The sequence below is a fragment of the Hippichthys cyanospilos genome, chromosome 20 (genome assembly GCF_059441005.1).
Source record: "Hippichthys cyanospilos isolate Australia breed blue-spotted pipefish chromosome 20, RoL_Hcya_1.0, whole genome shotgun sequence".
Classification (NCBI taxonomy): Eukaryota; Metazoa; Chordata; class Actinopteri; order Syngnathiformes; family Syngnathidae; genus Hippichthys; species Hippichthys cyanospilos.
The window spans coordinates 11,496,925-11,519,889 of NC_142388.1; the positions used below are offsets into that span (position 1 = coordinate 11,496,925).

Here is a 22,965-nt window from a genome sequence, read left to right on the forward strand (position 1 = left end):
CCGCTAGCATCTGGCTCTAAAGCCCCTGTCCCGCTTATCGCCGTTAGGAAATTAAGTTTAAGCTTCCCCATCAATGGTGGCAAAGTAGCACTGGGCTAATATTTCCATCTTCGGCAGTGCCGAACAAGTGTTGCCCATTGACTTATTGATCGGCCCGTATAATATATCATGATACAGTGAGGGCCTGACGGCAGGTTCGATCGCGCCTTCGACCCCCATCTGTCTCCATTTCTCACATAACCGACCATCCATCATCTTTCATCAAGGAGATCGGCCGCCTCCCCTCTTCAAGCTGGCCCAATTCCAGGCGGGTGCGGGGCGAACGATGGTTACAGGATAGGACAGGACAGGACGAGAAGGACCGGCGTGGCGTATTAATGAAATTAGCGCCGTTAGTTGGTTTGGGAGTATCAGGCGCCAGGCACTGAGGCTGGGCCGGGGTTAATTAGCTGGCAGCAGGCCTTTAATTGGGTCAGGACCGTGTCAGGCCTCTGGCTCTGGCCCTACAGGGATTGGATTACACCATCAGGGGAGAGGCAGCCGGGGCGGGGGGTTGACGGGGGGTCTTTTCTTTTGGTGACGGAGGATGGTGAAGGAGCTGTAGGGGGTACGGCGGGTAAAGAGGAGGGACAGCGCGGCCTAATCTGCCAGCAGGATGCATAGCCGGGAGGGGCTGCCTGGGCACCCCTTTTAGGGTGGATTGGATTGGAGTGTGTATGTGCGCACGCGTGTATGCGCGTGTGTGTGTTGGGGGGATGTTGGTGCTGTGAAAGCAAGACAGGTGGTGAAGCTTGATATGTGTTTCCACGGTAACAACAGAGTGGTGTGACCAAATGGGATTTGCTTGTGTTTTGGGGCGTGGTCGTCGCTGTGCTGTCCTTTCAGCACAATACTTGTGTTTGTGAGTTTATGAAATTTAAATTTTAAAAAAGGCATTGTGAACTTGTGTCTACTTTATTCGGTATACCTCTTGACCTTTTGTTCTTATGGCGTTGACATATCCAAAGTGTTGTCCATGCTAGTGGAAGTCGAAATTTGACACACATTTTTGTATGAAAAGCACTGCTCGTCCTTAAAGCAATCAGGTAAAAAAAAACAGTAAACTAAAAAATCTTGTTCACAGAGACTGTTAAATACCAAGGAGCTTTATCCTTAAAGTTTTTCGGGGTCAATTGTCATTTATTTAAAAAGAACCCATTTTCAAATTTTTGTTTGTTTTCATCTTTCAAGCGATTGGGTGCATGCATGTTTGTTCGTCTCCAGTTCAGGATTTTCCCCGCTGACTGCGCGAAGTGAGCTGGGATAGGCACCAGCAAGCCTGTCACCCTTGTGAGGATAGACGGCTTTAGAAAATGGATGGATTGATGAATAGTTTTTACATACTACGTATTTTTTTTGTCAGTTAAAAAAAAATATTTTGTCATTTGTGGTGCCTCCTTTAATATTTCCATCTAAAATGAAGCTAAAAACAGTATTGTAAACCAAGGATCGCCATGTATATTTATGTTTAAGTTCAAATGCGCTGTAGTCGAGCTCTAACCTGTACACATTAATAAAGTCTCTTTTAACAGAAAATGTGTGCATTAAAAATGGTTAAAAGCCATAAATATACCATAATACTAATGAAACAAGAAGCTTAGCTGTAATTGAGTGCACGTTTGTATTTAGACTTTTTTGATGGATGTTATTTGAAATTTACAAATACCCTAAACAGTACTGGTATACATTTTTATACTTGCACATTTTCAAAACATGTTTCACAATTTTTATGTCTTTTAATCTAGTAAAAGCCATTCCCTAAATCAAGTGACATGCCTGGTGGCCATCCATTTCCTTTATGATCACATTGCTTAAACATTATATAATAAAAACCATAAGCACAATGGTGGATTGAGACAGACCCCAGAAATAGTGATTCTCTCATCTTCATGGCTCTGGCTCCTTTATGTATTTTGGACTGTTTGGGAAAGATGTGTCTGGAATTTCTTTGTATTCATCAAAGATTTACTTTGAGATGTCTTGTTGAGATCCTCACTTTGGACCACATAACAAATCATCCGATGCCAAAGGCAGAATCTGGAAGATTTAAACCGTAATCCACTAAGCAGCAACAGATTGCTGGCTGGAGCCGAGCAGTACTGCTAGCGCAAAGCCTCGGCAGTCGGAGATTTTACATTTAGTCAGTCAGCAAGGAAGCTCAGTCAGACAGCACATGACTGCCACTTTCCTAATCTCCTTACATTTTTCAATTACTTTTTGCCTCTCAGTGTCTTCTCAACACCAATTTCAGTAAATTCAGTTTATTGCAGGAGATATGTACAAACCAGACCCACTTGCAGTTGATGAAAAACACATATAAGCTATTAAAACACATATATAAGCTATTTTGACTGTCTTTAGATTTTTATTTCTTGTATTTAGATTTCTACTTAGCCCCTGTTAACTCTCTCACTTGCACAGTTCTCCAAAGAAGTGTGTTTGCTTCAAGCTGTTTGCCACCTGCATTATAAGTTTACCATAACTATCACTAACTATCACAAAACAAAAGAGTGAAACATTGTATTCTTAAACACCAAAATATTCAAGCAAAACATTCATTTTCCCTCACAAACATCTACTAGCTTAATGCTAAAATATAATGGAAAGTCCATCAATGAGCTAAAGGAAATTCACATACAGGTATACTGTACTTTTTTAATGTCTGCAAAAAGTTGAAGTGTCTTAAACTAAACGTTAAACAAAGTGAATTAAACATTATGAATTTCATAACACCATGAACATGACGCAAAACAGCGTGAACCAGCTAAGGAAGCCAGGATAGCTGTAAGTTTCTGTAATTATAATTATTTAAACAACTGATATTTTATCTATTTCATATACCACCACATGCAGGCAGAGCACACAACAATACCCACAGGCATATATTCTTCACCCTTGTGAAATACCACTAATGCAACTGTAAATTTAGACTTGTTCGTGTACTGTAATGAAATAATTGATGTAAAAACTTTTAAAGGGACAGTGTGTAAGATTTAGACCGTTTTTCATTACGGACAGCAGGGGGTGCTGCAGGTCCTGCATTTACCATTGTCCATAGCAATAACAAACATGGCCTCCTCCAGAGAAGTGCCACCTCCGGTGTAATATAATTTTATGATAACTAGACCTATGATTATATTTAAAACATACTGTTGGTCATTAAAAACACATGAATTTGCAAGTTTTTGAAATTTACAATCATTTAACTTATTCCTTTTTAATGAAAACCTGTCTAAATCTTCCACACTGTTTCTTTAATAATACAGTGTCGTTCTAGTTCTATTATTGAAGACAAATATCGTAATGATAATGAACTACACTATAGCTATAATAATGAACTACACTCTAGCTACATAACTCTGAAAACCATGTCAGTGATGGCAAAAACAAAATTGTGGACCACAGTGGTGACATTGTTACCTGTATAGTTGTACTATTTACCTGTGTTATGTTGCGTTCAAAATGCAGCCTTAGACTTCGATGCTCAGACATCAAAATTCAGTATATTTCCATTCCTGCGACTGACCAGGGCTGAGGTCGCTGACCCAGAGGTTAGCTCCCTCCCAATTGCTCACAAACTCCCCCGGGTGTTTCCCTTGTTCATCGCTTCTATTAGTTCCTCTTTAACACCTCTGCAGGCCCTGACCTTGCTAGGGCGACTGCACCAAAGGGTCGCAGGTCATGGTTCAGTCGGAGTGCACATTAACATAGAATGCTGCCAGAATAGGAGAAAAAGATTGAGGGTTCCGTTAGGCTCTGCCACCTGTGATACATTGACAACAGGACTCAAGTGACTATTTGGCCATAATACACTTGAAAGCCCAGTCTCCCCAAGACAGGTTCTGCCCTGCACTACAATGCCCTGTGCTACTCAAATTCGCTCTAAACCAAACAACATTGTGTCTCAAACCAGACAATGACCTCCAACGTATTTACGCCACGTTTTGTTACTAGCTACTTTTATCGGGAACCGCAACAGGTTCCAGAATATCAAGCAGGGGAGAGTAGAGCTGGCGAGATTTCTCAGCGGAAACTGTAATTTTATCAAGTAGATTAGGGTAGATGAGGCGGTGGGGACTGGGGTTAAATGTACTCAGAGTGAACCCCTGCTTTTATCCTCTCTTTGAAGCTTATTTTCCTGCAGGAGCTGAGTAACAACTATTTGCTGAAAGAAATCAGTCCAAAATGTTTTACTTACTTTACTGAAGTTCATGAGTACGGCACTGATATAAGTTGTTTTTTGTTGATGATAAAGAATATGTGACTGTGAGTGCTGTTATTTCTACATGTTTTGAATCCATTGCTCAAAACTGTTTTAGCACTGAACATAAATGCTATTTAGAGTTAGCATTAAGCTAGTAGAGCAAAGATTTGCAATGTCAATAAGCTCTGCCTTTTTTCTAGAGATCAGCACTTTTTATAGATTTACAATGGGCATGTGCATGTGCTTACAATTGAGTCCGAGTCAGACTCTCCCACAGGGACTCTCTGACCTGACCCTGGCAACTGACCCTGAACCAGACCAGTCGGAGGGGTCGCGACCCCTTGGTCTGACCGTCTGCGGGTGGGTTGCTTCCCATGCACTGCTGTTATCTAGATGACATTTACGCCTCATCAAGTGGACTTCTTCCACATTTGTCGAAACCTGGGCCTCCACCAACTGTTTTGTTGGTTTTTGTGCTTTTGTAGAGGAAGGTGTAAATGACCTTTTTTCCTTGCACTTTATCCCACTTGTATTGTCACCCTGCTCCCCATTAGCAGCCCAGTCAATAAGGGCCGAGGCTTCTTTAAACGATCAGCCTACTTTAAGAGGATTGAACCTTGCCCAACTGATCTGCTCTGGTGAAAGGAGCCTTTATCCTCCTGAAGATAGCTTATTGAGGACTTGCATTGATTGGCAGGATTGTGTCTGACCTATGAATGAAGACTGCAGCTTTTCTTTGAGGAGAAAGGGGACTCACATAAGCGTATGCTATGCGTCTTTGGTGTTTTAGTTTTGTGGCATATGAGCTTACGAAGGGCTCACAGTCAACTAGTAAAAAGCTCACTCAGATCAGCCCTGACTAACTGTTTTACATTTGATTGTTTTATACTTATGAAAGTTTATTATGAAATAAAAACAGGATAAAATACTAAATTAAATAAAAATACATATACAGCAAATTATTTTGGAAAGAGAAAAAAATACGTACTTATGACAAAACTTTTTAAAAAGTAGAAAAGCCAAAATATGTCAAAAATAATTTGAATATTACAGAACATTGGTCAAAATAAAAAAGTCCAAATAAAAAAAATCTGACAAATGAAATGGAAGGCAAAGATTTTGAATAAAAATACTAGATACAAGGGATGCTCAGTTTATGATCGTCAGAAGAACAAAAAAATATATAAATATTAGGGTTGCCAAAATGTAAGCGTTAATTTTGGAGATTAATTTAAATTTATATAGCCTATGCAACTCTAGAAATAATAAGCGCCTATGAAAATAGATGGATGGAACGTGAAATAAAACAGTTCTACTTCCTTTAGCAAATGAAATCTGCTAACTTTGCAATCAAAGGCATAGAGGAGTCACCGGGACAGAGACAGACAAAGGTGGCCATTTTAGTAGTTTCACTTTTAACAATTGCTTGATGGCGCATTTAAAAACAACAAAAGATCCTCACACTTAGCAAAATGAAGTAAAAACACTGTATACGTTGTTTTGTGAATGAATACCATACAGGAAAACAATCATATTAAATGATCAAAGAAAGCGATTACCATAGTTTAGAATATTTCTTTATTTTTTAATATTACATTAATTCCAAGATTTTAATCAAGTAAATATTGGTTACTAACTTTGTTGAAATTTTTTGTTGAAAATGTGATTAATCGCGAGTAATTTGGGGAAATGTTGCAATAAATTAGTTTTAAAGATTTAATCTCTTGACAGCACTAATAAATATTAATGAAAAAAATTAATAAGAAAAAAGTATAAAAATATTAATGATCAATATTATTATTGATTTAGTTTTACGTGCCCCTCGCTGCGTTTACATTTGATATATTTGTTTATTTATTTATTTAAATTATACAGCATACGGTTATGTTAGATAAGGTGTTTTTGTTTTTGTACAAATCACAACTGCATTTAGAGGATGTAAACATCTGGAAATGAGTTGATGAATTTTAAGTCAAATCTTTGTGGTCTGTTTTCCCTGCAGACAAGGAGAGTCTAATCACAGAAAGTGGCAAGCTTCATACCTTGGATATCCTGCTGAGTCGACTAAAGGCCCAGGGACACAGAGTCCTCATCTATTCCCAGATGACTCGCATGATCGACCTGCTCGAGGTAGAACCACACACGTGCGCACCAGTGGTGTAACAACATGGTTTTGCGGCCCGGTGCAAATAATTATATTGTGCCCCACGTGCATTGTCCTAAATTGAGGTGCATGTGCACAAACGCAGAGAGCCACTTGGGAGAACTGCTGCTTGTCATTAAGGATTTTGCAGGCCTCCAATGTTAATATTATGATTTTTTTAATATTAAATGCCACAAAAATTGTTCCAATATATGATAGCACACATGCAAAAAGCTCATTGTGGCACCAAAATAAAATGAGGTTATTTGCCATAAAGCTTGAACCCCCACTACTTACATTTATTGAGAAAATATGTACTCACCTATTAGAATCGCATCTTGCGGGCCTTGCTCTCAGCAAAATCATTTTATGATGCTGGTCAGTTCCAAAGCATTTGCCTCTGCTGTTCTATCCATACTACTACTCAAATAAGTCTTTCGTTCAAATGTCTTTTTATTGATTTTGCAAAACCTCAATGGTAGATATGTTCCAGGATCATGTACAGATTTTCATGTATGTTAACAAAAATCCCCAAGCATATAATTATTCACACACATACTCCCACTCAACACACACACACAAACAGGAAAAATAAAGGAAAAATATTAAATAAATATATGCATACATATGTTTATATATACCTATGCATACATAAACATACATTAAAAAAAGTAACAAGCAATACATACATATTCAGATAGTAAGATGTTTAAAAAATTACTCAGAAACAGTAGTGGTAAGATTCTCAAGAGTGGCCAGAAAGGGGCACCAGGGCTTTTAGAATCCATTTGCTGAGCCTCGGGACATGAATCATATTTTTTTTTCAGGTCCGCTACTCAAATAAGTGTTTATTGGGTTAATAACACAAGCATGGTCATGGGAGTTTGATACCTGCCCTAGGAAAACTCCTGCTTTCTTGTTTTTTTGTCTCTGGGAAATGGGTTTACATTAGCTAGCAACTATTATATAGCATTTTACTGTGAGTAAAATCATATCGTCCCTTCTAATGGGTCTGCTTCCGGGCATAGCCGAATCCGCATTCATCCCTTGAAGCTGTGCACGTGGCAGGGATGACACATTTTCACCATCTGGAGAAGCGGTACGTGGCGGGAGAGTCAATGTTTTGTGACTGTGCTAACTAGCAAGTTTCGGCCTGGCCTGGACTGAAAAATATGTCTACATTTACATTTACATCTACATTTTAGCTTTGGGTTCTTCATTTTTCATGTTGTGTTGTTTGCCTGCCACTTTTTTTTCTTTAGCTTTGTTATGCTTGATAAGTCGACAATGGCATGTCTATCCACTTTTTTTTTAACTCATGGGGTGTCATTGCGACTCATCGTGACTGATGGGTGCTAAGGTCAGGTGATTGGACAAATTATATTTTTCTCGCCTCTTGTAGATAGCCACACAATGCGAATGACACACTCTAAACTATACCAAATAATTTTGGGTGTTTTTGCACTGGCTGAAATGGCGTTAGTCACGCCTCTGGTGCACACGCACCACACACTCACAAGATCTATGAGTCCTTTCTTAAATTTAATTCATTTGCTGGAACCCACCCAAATGTCCACCCGTCGTATACTAAAGCGTCCAACAGGGTAGAACAATCCTAATTAGAATTCATAGATACACCCCTTCTAAATGATGTTGTTAAGATTCATGCGTTATTCATTGCTGAGTTTAAAACAAATGTCCATTAAAAACGTGACTGTCAGGTGCATCTAAGCCTGTTGTTTTCATGGCTTCAGGACCCCCACCCCCTCTGCCCTGTAATCAGTCTGCCGGTCCCTTGTTAGCACACTCATTAGGCAGCTAATTAACAGGTCCGGGTTAACGAGCGGGGTCTCATCTGGAGGGGACATGGAAGAAGCCAGATGGGTGAGGGGAGGAGTGGGGGCAACGGGAGTGGCAAGAGCCTTGGGGGTTTGTGTCATAAGACAAGATTGGAGAAGAATAGGACGAAATAGAACAATCGTAATCTCTGTGTATGAATGAGTCCAAAAATAACCGAAATCGTATTTATGTGTCAAAGTGAAACGTGGTATTAGTGTTATTGGTGGTAGTGATGTTGTTAAAGGTTGTGAGTTGTGACTTCTGCTATATTGTCTATATACATGTGATGCTGCACTGTTTGTGTTCAAATAACAGTTACCTAATCAAGGAATTCTCAACCTTTTTTTTCAATTATGTTAAATATTTTTTCAACCAAGTACCTCCTAACCAAACTATGGCCAGGGGCCATTTTAGCAGCCCGCCGCATCTACTAAAATTACATTTTGACGTGTCCTTAAATACTATCTCAAAAGTTTATGACATGGTTAGATGGAAGATGGCATTAAAAGTGTGGATAAAAAATCTTAATATGCTTCATCACCTTTAACCAGAAAGCCTTGATGTAGCAGTGTTTTTTTTTTTTTTAAATAACTATATTGTATAGAAAACATGTTATGATTATTTGATTGATTGATTTCTGTTTAATTAGTTAAAGTTAAAAAAACAAAAATAACATGACCCTTACGTCTCTTCTCTTTTTTTTTGTGGTACTCATAGGAAAAGGTTTGGAGACCAATGATTTAACCAGTACAAAGCATTTTTAGTTGCTTAATGTTCCAATGAATTTTCTCTTGGAATGGAAAAAAAAAGTTAATGTTCCTGTCATGGCATTAAAAAGCATCACATTAAATTTGCCAATACCTGCAGCAATCTTACATACTCCCTGAAATGCAGCCACGTACCCGAAGGGTTACTCATACACCATTTGATAAAATGTTTTTTTGTTTTGTTTTGTTTTTTTACACCACAACTGTTCAAAGTTAAAGTTTAAGTTAAGTTAAATACACAATGTCTTTACCCAGTTTTTTGTTTTGTTTTACTCTAAGTGATGTGCAATAAACAGCTTGAAGCCTTTAAGAAAAGTTGAACATTGAGTTTTGTTGTAATGGCCATCTTGACAACCTCTCAAAATTGACCCCTTTGAGCTTGGGAAAGAAAAAAAAAAAGAACACGTTTGAGTTATTGTACCACTACTCTTTCTTCTTCTCGCACCTTGAGCAAAGCAAAGGTTTCAGGAACTTGACATACAGTAGATGTGCTGGTTTATTGTCTGGATGATTGAGGACCATCTTCCTGTGTGTCTGGAAAACCGCTGGGAGTGCAGAAAACGAGGAAAAAACAGCGTTTAGAAAACACACATACACGGCTGTTTCTCGGTGACCTCATACAGTAATGGATGGCGGTGACAGCATCCCTTCCACTAATGGGTTAACACACGCTCAAAATGACGCATTGGAGTGACCCCGGCTTCTGGGGCCTCTCACAGATGGAGTTGATGAGCGAAGGAGCGCTCGATGCTAATCTCTGTCATTAGCATCATTGTTTTTGTCGCCGGTCGGCTGTTCGCTCCCGTTGCCACGATGTCGCAGGGGTGATGGATCATGGATCTGGGTGGCCTGGAGAAAAATAACATTGCTGTGAGACAATTTCTCACGGGCGCTTGAAGTTCTTACAAATCTTTCGCTATCAGCACTGGAATGAAGTGTTACGTTTGAAAGGTTTTGTTTACAGCAACTAAGAGCAATTTTGATCATTTCGAGTCAGAACAATTTCAACTCAAACTACAAACTTAGTATTTCTACACTTTTGTCCCCCGTTCCTAATCAATTGCTAGTTGCAACATTCACAGTTCAAAAATTGGTTGTCGGTCTGGAAACAGTAAATGCCGTCATGCTGTGTTCTCAGCAAGTTTATGTTCCCCCCGCATGCCTTGTTGCTCTTTATGCCTCAGCTGTCATAGCTGTGCGGAGCTTTACAACCTCATGTCAATGGTAGAGAAAAACATAAACACTACAAAGGTTCTAAAAAAATGAGCAGAAGACAAGACTATCTCAGTGCCAGAGTTTTTACCCTCTGCAGGAGTTGCAGATTTGCAGCAATGAAATGATAATATCCCTAAACTAGTCTCCATCAATATTTTCTGAACCGTTTTTTAAAATCAGAAAAAACTGAAAAGTACTAAAGCTTAATTGAAGCCCGCGAGGGTTAATATAGGGTTAATTCGATTTTTCATTGAAATGACTTTTAAATTTGGTTTGACTTTTTTTGCAATTCCAGCTAGTTTTAATTACTTCTTAGCAAGTTTTTTCATTAGATTTCAATGTTTCTACTTAGTTTATGTTAGTTTTCCTAATACATAGCATTTTTGTGAGTGGATTTTTTTTTTTTTTTAATGGCTGTACAGTAAAACAATGTTAAAAATAAACCTTGAAATACCCTGTATGAAAATAATTGAAGTTGAAAGTTGAAAACAAAGGACATTTTTGCTCGAACCATAGTTTGTGTTATGTTAGATCATGAACATAACATGTAGTCTTAAAAAACACTTTTTATGTAGTTAATGCTTTTTTTTTTTTTTGCTATACTGGTTTATTTTTCCTCTTAATAATTACCTTCAATTTTGCATGCTATTAAACGATACGAGCTGTGGCGTCTTCCATGCTTTATTAAAATGTCACAATCGTCAAATAATGCTCAATTATTCTTAAAAAAATACAAACATTGCTTCAAGCTGCAGAATTGAATCCGCAAATCCAAAGGCGGCATTTTGGCGAGCGCTAATGTAGCATTTACTGGGAACAGATGGGCCAGTTGGGATGGCAGCCAGAGAGAGGAAAGCTGGCTTGTCATAATTTTAGTTTAAGGCGAGGGGGTACATAATGTAAAATCATAGCTATCATCAGTAATAATTCTAGAGGCCGATGACGCGATGCTACCCGTCATGTTTCACAGCGGGGAGGTCAGAGGTTCGAGGGGGTGTGGGGGTAGTGCTTAAAAGCCAGATCAACATGTCACCTCATCACTGCTGTTTGCACTGACCCTTTGCTCTTTAGGGGCCCCAACACAACAGCTTGACGGACTTCTGAGCAGATAGGATGTCAACTTTAATGTGTCTTGAACTAGGATCAAGGTATCCACTATGGAGACCATCAAACAGGAAGTCCTAAATATTAGATGAAAAGGGTTTGGTAAAAGATAAGCTTTAGTTATTACAGTATGGTATATCAATGGACTTGTCTAATAAGTACTGGTCTCCACGTGTCCACTTGTAACTGATTTACAGGACAGCACATACAAAAATCAACTAAATGTTGTTCCACTCCAGTCCTGTAGGAGGCAGGCGTTTGCTTTATGGGAAGCCAACTGCCTTACTATAGTTCAGCAGTGCTCAAATTGGGGTACGTTGAAGTATGTGATATTTTAACAGGGATTGTGAAGGTATCAGCAAATTGCAATTGCGGCACTTTGATGCTGGGTGGAATAAAAACATTTTCCGTTTCCGATTAAAAGCAAATTTATTGGAGCATGAAGCAACATATTGCTAAATTGAATTGTTTTTTATTTCTTTCTTTTATTTTTAATTTTATTTTTAATTTTATTCAGATGCACTTTGTCATTAGTGGCACAATTTCCCAGCAGATGAGCCAGAGAAAAACTTGATGATTTTACAGTCAATCTTGAGGAGCTTCTTAATAAAATATGCCCAGATATACCACTAAAAATGTAGTTCCTAAGTTTAATAAATCATACAGGGATGGCAAAGCACTATGTTTTAAGTCTTTTTAAGCTATTTTCATAGCTGGGGGGGGGGGGGGGGGTAGTTGATGTGGAGCTCACAAATAATGTTAAAGGTTTTTAAGGTAATTCCAGCCTTTGATGGGTGGGCAGGCACTCCTGAGACTCAAGTATTTATTTCACAATCAAGTGCATTTTAAACAGTATGTGCTCTTTTGGTTAAATTGCATGTTTTCTCCACTGTTTGATCCTCCATTGTCCATTCCAGGAGTACATGGTTTACCGCAAGCACACCTACATGCGCCTGGATGGATCCTCGAAGATCTCAGAACGTAGAGACATGGTGGCAGACTTCCAAAGTCGGTGGGTGGACATCCGTCATAGTGTAGTGTGCTCTCACTTGAATCCCAAATCCCTCTCACTGTGATAACAGTGGATTGCTCTCTTCCTCTTCATTTCACTCCAATTAGGACGGACATCTTTGTGTTCCTACTCAGCACCAGAGCCGGCGGGCTTGGCATTAACCTGACCGCTGCAGACACTGTGAGTAACACTTCCTAGACAGTTTTTTTTTTTAATGCTTTTACGACCTAAACACGTTTAGGGCAACACTACCTGATTGGCGTATTTCAATCAGGAAATTTTATTTTGGGCACATTCAAAGTACTGTAGTTGCTGTATTAGTAGAAAAGTTATCTTACAGAAAGGATTTGCGTTAGAAGTTTTCAATATTGACACAATATAGCTGCCTCTTTAATGCCACACGTTGGTCCATTTCACATGTGGATAGAAATCGGATAGTTATGCGATGCGCCTGCAGTATGATTGCTCACTTATAAATATTCTATTCTATTTTATTCTTAGCTTGTAACAATAGATCTTAAGCTACACCTAACTGGTTGCCTCTGTTGATTAGCTATGTTCGTCCTCTTTATGCTCTATTCAGGTCATCTTCTACGACAGCGACTGGAACCCCACCGTGGACCAGCAGGCCATGGACCGGGCTCACAGGCTGGGTCAAACTAAGCAGGTGACCGTATATCGGCTCATCTGCCAGGGGAGCATCGAGGAGCGCATCTTGCAGCGGGCCAAAGAAAAGAGCGAGGTTTGAGCTCAAGAAAAGAAGTTTTCAGTCAGATGCCGGTTTAGTGCTACGATTATAACAGTTTCTCTGTGGTTAGATCCAAAGGGTGGTGATATCTGGAGGTAACTTTAAACCAGACACACTCAAACCTAAGGAGGTGGTTAGCTTGTTGCTGGACGATGACGAGCTAGAAAAGAAACGTAAGTTTTTTAGTCTTTGATAAATATTTGCAGAGCTCTACATTTTTTTAAATGCATGTTTCTGTGTTTAGTGCGCCAGAGACAAGAGGAGAAGCGGCAGCAAGAGGAGAGCAGCAAGGTGAAAGAACGCAAGAGGAAAAGGGAGAAGTATGCTGAGAAGGTAAGGTCATGAGGGTTTCAAGTGTTCAAAAATTTCCCTTGTACCTTTTCTTAGGATGTTAACTGACATCCTTGAATCCAAATAATGTGCAAATTGTGCATTTTTGAAAATTCATGAAATTTTGCCACGCTCAAGACAGCTTTATAGCTTTATCCCCCAACACAAATGTTCTCATAGGAGACAAGGAAAATTCAGTCCGACGTTAGCCATCATCAGACCCTTTATTAACTGTGAAAGTTTTTTTTAACTAACTTTACAAATTTATATTTTTTTTCCTCATGTTGTTTTAAATGGGTCCACCTATCTGTTTCATCCCTGCTGACCACCAGCTTAAAGCACGGAAAGTTCACTTTCCATATGTGCAAATCACCATATGTGCAAATCGAGTATGCATACTAAAATAATCACTTCAGACCCCTGGATGACCGGTTTCCTCTGAGATTAACTTCCTACAAAATGTTTTCGGAATGATTGTCGTAACTTTCATTTTGTGGTACCTTGAGGCATAGTTTTCATCAAAATGGCGGTTGAATTCCAAGATTTGACGCTGTGTTACAGCGTCGCACTTGATGCATTATGAGTAATATTGGCTCATGGCAAAGTGACATTAGGTCAGGGACTCATTTTTCGTCTTTCTCCAAGGAATCATATAGTCCACGTCCACACAATCAGGACAATAGTTGATATCCATATGTGAGCTCCAGTACAAGAGCAATAAAAACTCTTAGCTCATTTGTAGGCTTTTCAATGAAAATGTTCAATTCGTTCCAGCTCGCAGATTTAATTTTGATTGAATGCAATTAGTGCGTAAAGCAGTGGTGTCAAAGTCAAATGGACAGGGGGGCCAAGTAAAAAAAAAATAACTACAAGCCAAGGGCCGGACTGATCAAATGTTTTTTAAAAAAAAAGTGAAAAAGACCTCACGTCTAGTGCACGTAATTGAACCTACTGAAAACCTAACAACTATTTCTACATTATTGGATAGTAAGAACAAAGCAATATTTTCTTATGGCTCAGTCAGTAATTTTTAATTTTCAACAGGCACAAAGTTCCTTTATATAAAAATCCCCAAAACAAGCACATTAAATTAACGAAGTGAAATTATTCAAAGCACCATCACTATATAATTTCTGGCAAATGGCAAAAGTAGGCAAACATTTTTTCAAAGAAATAAAAATCACCAATTTCTATGAGTCACTCAAGTGAAATTCTTTTAAAACATAATGTCGTTTTGGTGTATGTAAAACACTTGCGGCCCACAAACCGCAGTAGACCCGGAGGCCATAGAAAACCTTCCTGCGGGCCTGAACCGGCCTGCCGTCCGACACTTTGACACATGTTGTGTAGGGAATGGACACATATTTTGTTTTGTGGTAGAAAAAGACGGAAGAATCCGAGATTAAGAGGAGGAAGGAGGCCAACCTGGTCATCTTACCTGCGCCCTCGGCCGACAACTCCAACTTATCGGCGGACGGCGACGACTCCTTCATCAGCGTGGAGATGGACTCGGCCATGCCCAGCCCCTTTAGCGAGGTGAGGTTTTGTCAAGTCATGACGCACATCCACAAACTCATCTCATCTCAGCGACTTTTTGCACTTTAAATGTCTTGCTTTTCACCTCCTCCTCCAATCCCCTTTGCTGCCTTTGCCCACACCTCTGTGGGTCAATGACTCCCTTTTGTTGTCCCCTAACCCTGCGTATGAATCCTGATCCCTAGCCTGTGTGCATGTCTTTGTGTGTACCTTCCGGCCATCAGATCTCGCTGAACAGCGAGCTTCAGCCTGGCTCGCTGCCACCTGACGCAGAAGCGGACGAGAGCAGTAACGACATGCTGGTCATCGTGGACGAGCCGTTGTCCTCTGCGCCGCAGTCGCGTGCCACCAACTCCCCCGCCTCTGTGTCTGGATCTGTCTCGGACAACATGAACGGTACAGCGCCGTCCCTAGTGTAAGGTCGGCTGAACATTTGCCGGTCTTGTGCGCTCAACATTTAGAAGGGAATTTGGAGACCGGTGATAGGGAGAAGCCACTAGAGTATTTAACTCACAATAGCGCCTGACAATGTGGAAAAAATGGGAAAAGTTCCCTTTTTTTGTTTTCATGCCCAATGCTGTGAAAAAGCTCCTACTGGAATAAAGTAACAGAATCTGGGTTCTACTGTATATGATTTGAACTATTGATTGAAATTCCAATAATTGGGAGGAATATTTGACAGGAAAATTTGACATATTAGAAAGAAAATATTGCGTCCATTTAAGAATTAAAGCTGACCAAAACAAGGAAAGAATAAAAGAACTCTCAAAATATTAGAGAAAAATAAAATAAAAAAATACAACATGAATATAATAAATAGAAATAGGGGAAAACTATTCAAACACTTGAAAAATTACAGATATTTTGGGAGAAAAAAATTAAAATGAACAAAAAAAAAAATCTCAAAATATTAGACCGAAAATACATAAATATTTGTAAAAAAAAACCCAACAACAACAGAATTTAGGATAACAAATAAATGTAGACTAAGTGAACACATTTTGGATTTAAATATAAAAAAGTAGACAAAAAAATGAAGATTATGTCCATAAATATAAAGTAACCGGTAGTTATTATTCTTTTAATTGTCTGTTCAATGGATTTTTCTGTCAATTAATCAAATAATCACATGATTAATCAAGCATGAAAATGTATTACAAAACAAAATTTCCCCACTTTAATGTTGATTAAAAATGATTATGCTTATGTTGTTTGTTTCTCAAACAACCCATTTCCGATTCAGGTATTTCTTCGATCATTGTTTTCCAAAGTAGAAGCACACTTACGCAAATGTCTTCTTGTTTTGGTTAACACAAAAGATAATCATTACGTTTTCAAGAAGGACTACAAATATTAATGAATAATTACCCTTGAGGGATTGAAATTAGATAATTTGGACAATCTTAATTAAAAAAAAAAAGTCAATAAAAAAGTCTAAACAATTAAATTGTTGTTGATTAGTTTGACAAGTAGTTAGTTGTTGATTCATCGATTAATTTGGTAATACGTTATTTGTCGATGAACTGATTAATTTTGACAACTCTAAGGAATATTAATGATCCATAATTCAACATGTTGTTCCGGTTAGTTTAATCGATGAGTTTTAACAGCTCGAATGTAAAGGAATGTTAATGATCCATGATTCTACTAAGTTGTTCTCTTCTTCAGGTATTTTGACCTCAGACACCATCAGTCCCGGAAGAGGTAGGTCAGGCCGGAGTCGAGGACGCCCTAAAGGATCTGGGGGCGGGCCCAAGTCTGGAAGCAAAGGGCGCGGGCGAAAATCGACGGCAGGCAGCGCAGCGGCGATGGCGGGAGCAATGGCTGGTGCAGCGGCTGCTTCAGCGGCGGCGTACGCCGCATACGGCTACAGTGTTTCCAAAGGTTGGTTTGACAAAAACAGTGATTTTGAGGAATTTGATTTTAACGCAACACATTGTTCATTAAATAAATCATTGTGGACGAAAAACGAAGTAGCAAACATGCTCTGAATTGAACAAAAATAAAGCAAAAAAAAATTGTAAAAGGTAATGAAATCCCAAGGTCTCTAATGTTTCTCCTCTCTCAGCTGGCCTGGCCGTCTCCAACCCCCTGCAGCCTTCCGTGGGTCGATCCGGTCCGGGCCCCGCGTTTAACCCCGCCAGAGGAACGTCTCCCCAGGCCAAGGGAGGTGGCGCACCAGGCGTTCTGAGCTCGGGCAAGCAGCTACTTCACGGCCATCACCAGCTTGTCAGGAAGGGCAAAGGACCCCAATGATGCCATCATCCAAGTGTGCTCTCACTATACAACACGACTGACCTAACCTCACTGTGATCCTTGAAAGCGCCCCCCTCGTGCCTAAACCAATTAACAGTATAGTATTGACTTCATGACAACACAATGCTTATGTTCACAAATCGCACACCTTTCACGCTTATTTATTAATCAAGTGCTTGTCTCCAAACTTCCAAGGGCTGTCGACCCCCAACTTTTATGCATTAAATTGTTTATCAATTACCATTCACAGATCATAGTACATTTCACTACAGACGCCTGATGTCTGCAGATTTTCTACATAAAAAGCTTTTTTTTCCAATCTGTGATAACAAACACAGCCGTTCTTCACATTCAGATACTCAAACCAGCAGGATTTCTATATATTTTCTGTTAATTGTGTTGTGAGAAAATGTTCCAAAATGAGGGTCAAATGAGAAATGCTGCTAATAGAAAATGAATAATTTCAATGCAAAGAGCTTGTGAGCTAGGAATTAAGTTATTTCAATTTAGAGTAGCCAATTTGCCATAACTGTGAATATGACATTCACTTGTAAAACTGGTGTACATTGTATTGAAGTCACTATATATCTATTTTTGTCGGGGGTCTGCCCCTATACGTTGGGAACTTGGCCCATTTTTGGTGTTGTGTGAGTGCTCGTTTCAGGCTTGTTGTTGGAAATGTGATTACAAGTAGATGATCCCCTGTATCATATATATAAATACATATATGTGTACATAATGACTAGGGCGACGTAGTCTCTGGCTCCCGTCCCCTCTCGTCCACGTCTGCCTGTCTATTTTTATAGGTTCACGTGTATATTATGAAGAAATGCATCTGTCATTTTACTAACAGGAAGAATTGCGTGGAAATAAAAATGTGCTAAACTGTCATGTCTTGTATCATGTTCCATTCATGCTCCCGTCCACACCTAAGGACAATTATTGTGTCCAATACGTCTACCATCCTCAAGCCAAAATGCAAAATTATGTGAGAAAAAACACAACTATAAACGTATTTTTATACATTTCTTCACACAACAAATGGCGGACTTCATTTCCCACAAATCTTAGCTGTTTTCAAATGGCGTCTCACATAAACGGCTTTCTACATGACAGCACACGATGAAACTGATCAGGTGGGAAGTTCAATTCATGTTTAAAACGTATGACCACTTAGTTACCTCATTTCTTGACCTGCTTTGAGGGTTTCATAAAGTAGTGTATTTAAGCCACCGTGTGTTCAGAACTTCGGATTCAGTTTGACGTGACTTTTAGTCGGCCAAACGCTATCAATTTCACACGCTAATGATGGACTTTCGGTCATTTAATGTATTTATTTAGAAAAAAAACTACCAGAGAACCACAACGAAGACACCCACAGAGCCTGGTAACTAAAAACACATGGTGAGTTTAAAATAAAGAAAAAAAAAACAACGTTCAAAATCGTCGTTTAGTTGTTTGAAGAAGTCACGTGTTTAAAACTGGCAATTCACCATGTTGGCTTGGCAAAGCGATTTGCCTTAAACCACAAGCAACATATTCTGCAAAATGTGAGTGTGTGTGTTTTTTTTTTGCGTTAATAATATCCTGATGGTGCTGGTCTTCATCCTCAATTTGACACCTTATGCAAACCCATCCATTAAGTGACATGTTTAAAGTTCATCATACAGTGAGCATTTTGTTCAGTTATTCATGTTTTCTGAAGGAAAAAAAAGGAAAGTGGCAATCCTCCTGTGTGGAAAAATCCCCTTCAATATCATTAAGATTTATGACTCCGAATTTATTAAAATCCCAATTAGTAGTTATTTAGCTGTCTACCGGAAGTAGGCGGGGGACACTTGAATTGGTTTCCAGCCAATGGCAGGGCACACAGTGAGGAACAACTATGTCTCCCACATTCCAAAAACATGCATTGCAGGCGTATTGGACGCCCTAAATTGTCCTTAGATGTGATTGGGTGCGTAAATGGTTGTTCGGCACTGTGTGCCCTGCCATTGGCTGGAAACCAATTCAAGGTGTCCCCCACAGATTGCTGGGAGAGGCTATAAAAAGCCAGCGACCCTCGTGAGGATTAGTGGCTACATATATAGCATTGTTGGATGGAGGGCTTCAGATTAAGGTGCTATAGCAGGGTTTTGTTTTAATAATAGTGTCCGTAGGCTGAGTAGGATTTTCAAATGATATTCTCAAGTTTTGAAAACAAAGTTTATGGCTTGTTAGGGTACAGATCATGTAATGTTACTCCAGAATGTTTTTTTTTCCAGCAACTGGGGGTAGGTGTTCTGAGTAGTGTGATGGCCATGACTGCTGCAAAACCTTAGCAGCTTGTGGTTCATCCTTAATGCAGTACCTTGATTTATGAGGTAAATTGTGTTGTGTATTGGCTTTTCCATTACTTCCCACAGCTAACTAGGGCCACATGTCATTCCCAGCAACATGGGACAAATAACTGCCCACCCCTGCTAGATTATAAAGCCCACATATGTGAAAATTTTCTGTGAACCCGTTAAAACACACACACAAAATCAAGCTTGATTCTAATTTTTTATTTTTTTCCCCCCTACACACACTGATTGTAGTGTTGCAGAGTGCAATGATGACAATGCTTAGTTTAGTGTTATTTGATGAAACAATACAGAATAATGGACAAGGCTCAGTAGTGCATTTACAAACTACTGGGCTTCCAACAAGTAAGAGACCACATTAAGCGCCGCTGCCTCTACAGCGAACAGATGCTGGTCGTTCACATGTGGGCAGCTGGTCCGCATGAAGGCGGCCAGGCGCAGCAGGTACTCCAGGTTGTGGCCCGTGCGGCCCTCGCACACAGCGATGCGAGCGCCGATCTCCTCCGGTGCGGCGGGCCCCAGGTACAAGGGGTTGTCAGAGGTGGCGATGTACAGTAGTGCTGCGACAGACGGGCCGCCCTCCTCCGGATGGAAGGCCACCATCTCTGTTTCGTAGCCTCCGCGCACCGCTTCGCGCACGTTCAGGTACTCGAGGGCCTCCTTCATCTGGGAGCCGCTCACCTCGAAGGCCACACCCCATGTGCTTGCCTGGAATGTCAAAACAACATTGTCAAATACAGACCTTATCCCATTCTTCGGTTAGTTATAGTTTGGGTGCAGACACGTCTTTGCAATAAGATTCTTTACAGCCCCACCAATCTAAACGATGCATTCTGAGCAGACATTTTCTCACTTGCTATGAACTAAACATGACACGCCACGTTGTGCTAAATCTAGAGCAATAAAATATTGGGGGTGTCATTTGATCTGTATAGCTTATGACGAAGTTCTAACAGGACCATTTATGGCCACGAAAGCGGAAGGATTGCTACTTACGTCATTCTCTGGGATCAACGTCACCACTCTTGCGAGCTGTTGGAAGAAGCAGAAAAAAAAAGCATGAGACAACGCCCTTAGGGTGGTAAACGCCATGAAATAATCTACGATGAGGCTTACTAGCTCGTCATTGCCACGGTGGAAGTTGTCCCCGTGCCAGAAACGTCTCTTGTAACCTCGAATGTAGCCCACTTTGCTCCGCTTGTACTTGAAGTCGGGCTTCCACACCAACGAGCCGTAGCCGAAGATCCACAGGCTGCTGCCGCTGCTCTTGGCGGCCAGAATGTCTTGAGGTTTCATGTTCGGACGTTCACGACAAATGGATGGATGAAGTCGTTCAGGCCTCGCGCTAAACTAGCTGTCTACTAACGTTAGCTTCCTCCGGTCCAGCAGAAGTGGTACCGGTTGGCTCGATGGTATTCCGCGAGCGGTACCAGAGCCCAACTGCTTAGCAGTTGCGAGGACGCGAAAGCGCAGGGGGTTTTGCCGATGCATCGCCATTTGCATTTACAGTTGCCGCATAGTGCCTTTTAGAATTCCATGGTAGCGGTTAGCCGCTCGGGGCCCAACGACGGGTCGAAAAAGAAAAACGCGGTTTAGGCCAGCAGTTTAGCCTGCTTAGAATGAGACCTATGACACGATTCAAGATTAAATAAAAAAGCTATGATGAGAAGTTATCGAAAGCTTCGCTTGATCTTCGTTCACGTAATGGCTTCTTCCTCAGCTGCGTTTTCTCGACGGATCCTCCCAGGAGCACCAGAGTATTTATACGTTTCAGCAAGTGTGGGCGGAAGCAGACTATTCTCGAACCCAATAGGAATGATGATTTTCATATCCCCTTTTAAGTGTACCAACCAGATGCTTGTGCGCCAAAATAGGACAGCCCTTCGACCAAAATAAAGATTTTATTGGCTATAATGATTTTTAAAAGTCACGGCCTCTTGCATCATTTTATTGGTCGAAAACCTGTCACTCGAAGTAGTTCGAAACCTGATTGGCTACTTGCGTTGTCACTCTGTTATATAACGTACGGCTGATGCAACCTTTTCCGTACGTTTCAGAGGCATATGTAGAGTGAGCAATATACCAAAACATTGCATCAGACTTAATGTGACACTACAGGGCAGTGATTTTGTTTTTTAAACGTTATGCTCAATACCATAGACGTTTGAAACCATTTTAGCATGTATAATTTTGAATTATTTTTATCATTTGATATTTAGTCACTTAGGGCCTTTTAAGCGATTTTTAACCTGAAACTGCCCAAGATTATCATCAGTGAAATGTACATCGATTGGATGCTTAATCAGTATTCTTAATTTATTGTCATCTATGTCATCAAAATAAAGCCTTTGCATTTAACCTGGGGCTGATGAAATGCAATTCTACAACCACAATGATGAACAAATTGTTCTTGAGCTTTGTTGTCTGAAAGGGGCTGATATAGCTCGATAAAGTGAGGGCCATGTTCCAAACTTTTGAGATTTGTAAAAAAAAAAAAAAAAAAAAATCAAGCACTTGCTTAGTAATCAGCTAGTTGAGTTACAATAACTTGGTAAGTTCTTGTTTAATGTAAAAATGCTTAATTGCACCCTTTACCTTTGTTGTATTTTTGTTTTTAAAAGCCTTAATGAGGCGCTTTTGGGCCCTTGAACTTTGCCTGTGTGAAATATCCACTGCAGCATTGCCTGTCATTTAAGCCACTGCAATTAAAACATATTCGGACCGAATGCATTCTTGAGCTAAGCGTCAAAACCGAGAAAGAAAAAAACAATAACAACAAAAAAAACATGATGCCACTCATAAAACTGCAAAGGCCGTAGTTGACCCGTGTTGTGTGACACATACCTTTGTGTGTCAGACAGATTTTTTTTACCTGACACTTGATAGTTAGGCCTTTCACTGACCGATTGGAAAGGAAATACTATTGCCCAGATTAAGCATGCTTGTCAGTATTTGTGTGACCCACTTAAATTGCTGGTTGATGTCTAGTGCAAGCCCTAATGCATTCAACTAGCTCAGTGGACACTTGAAATAGAATTCAAGGGCTGAATCACAATTTTGCATTTGTAAAAGATAATGAATGCTCTGAGAAAAGATTGTCTTGGTCCACAGGCCTCGACTAAAGGCCAGTTTGTATAAACAAAAAGTGCAAGACAGTAGTGTGATTTGCTCATGGAGGGGCTCATTACTGACACCTAGTGATAATTGAGACTTCCTCTCCATGCAAAACGTCAGCTTTGCCTCCTTTTAAAACGTTATCAAAACAGTTGATTAGACCGCTTGTTTGCACTGTAGCATCCTTGGGAGGGCGTGAGAAAATCAATCAAGCCTTGCCAGCGTGCTCTGCATATTTATGTTATATTTTTTTCGTCTTAATCAAAGAGGAAACAGGAACTGATGTCAGGGAGTCACAAACAGGATGCTGTGA

The 22,965-nt window shown here is 40.0% G+C and overlaps 2 protein-coding genes across 3 annotated transcripts in view; one reads left to right on the plus strand and one right to left on the minus strand.

Moving 5' to 3' along the window:
- ino80 (INO80 complex ATPase subunit) overlaps positions 1 to 18,084 on the plus strand; it is a 35,206-nt gene extending 17,122 nt beyond the window's left edge. Inside the window, exons 27-36 of one of the 2 annotated variants that reach the window (XM_088403879.1) lie at positions 6,246 to 6,373; positions 12,229 to 12,323; positions 12,431 to 12,503; positions 12,907 to 13,065; positions 13,142 to 13,244; positions 13,316 to 13,404; positions 14,782 to 14,937; positions 15,123 to 15,333; positions 16,606 to 16,821; positions 17,006 to 18,084. In XM_088403879.1, the coding sequence (XP_088260005.1) occupies positions 6,246 to 6,373; positions 12,229 to 12,323; positions 12,431 to 12,503; positions 12,907 to 13,065; positions 13,142 to 13,244; positions 13,316 to 13,404; positions 14,782 to 14,937; positions 15,123 to 15,333; positions 16,606 to 16,821; positions 17,006 to 17,193 (1,418 nt within the window). In that variant the 3' untranslated portion in view covers positions 17,194 to 18,084. The remainder of the gene's footprint in view (positions 1 to 6,245; positions 6,374 to 12,228; positions 12,324 to 12,430; positions 12,504 to 12,906; positions 13,066 to 13,141; positions 13,245 to 13,315; positions 13,405 to 14,781; positions 14,938 to 15,122; positions 15,334 to 16,605; positions 16,822 to 17,005) is intronic. The other variant, XM_088403880.1, reaches the window with a different exon arrangement.
- Positions 18,085 to 19,724: 1,640 nt separating this feature from the next.
- On the minus strand, positions 19,725 to 21,279 carry chac1 (ChaC, cation transport regulator homolog 1 (E. coli)). The gene is made up of 3 exons (XM_088403329.1): positions 20,655 to 21,279; positions 20,535 to 20,570; positions 19,725 to 20,246 (listed from the first exon to the last, which is right to left on the minus strand). Exons 1-3 carry the CDS (start codon positions 20,832 to 20,834, stop codon positions 19,866 to 19,868), a joined length of 597 nt encoding a protein of 198 aa, XP_088259455.1. The 5' UTR covers positions 20,835 to 21,279; the 3' UTR covers positions 19,725 to 19,865.
- Between the last annotated feature and the right edge of the window lie 1,686 nt (positions 21,280 to 22,965).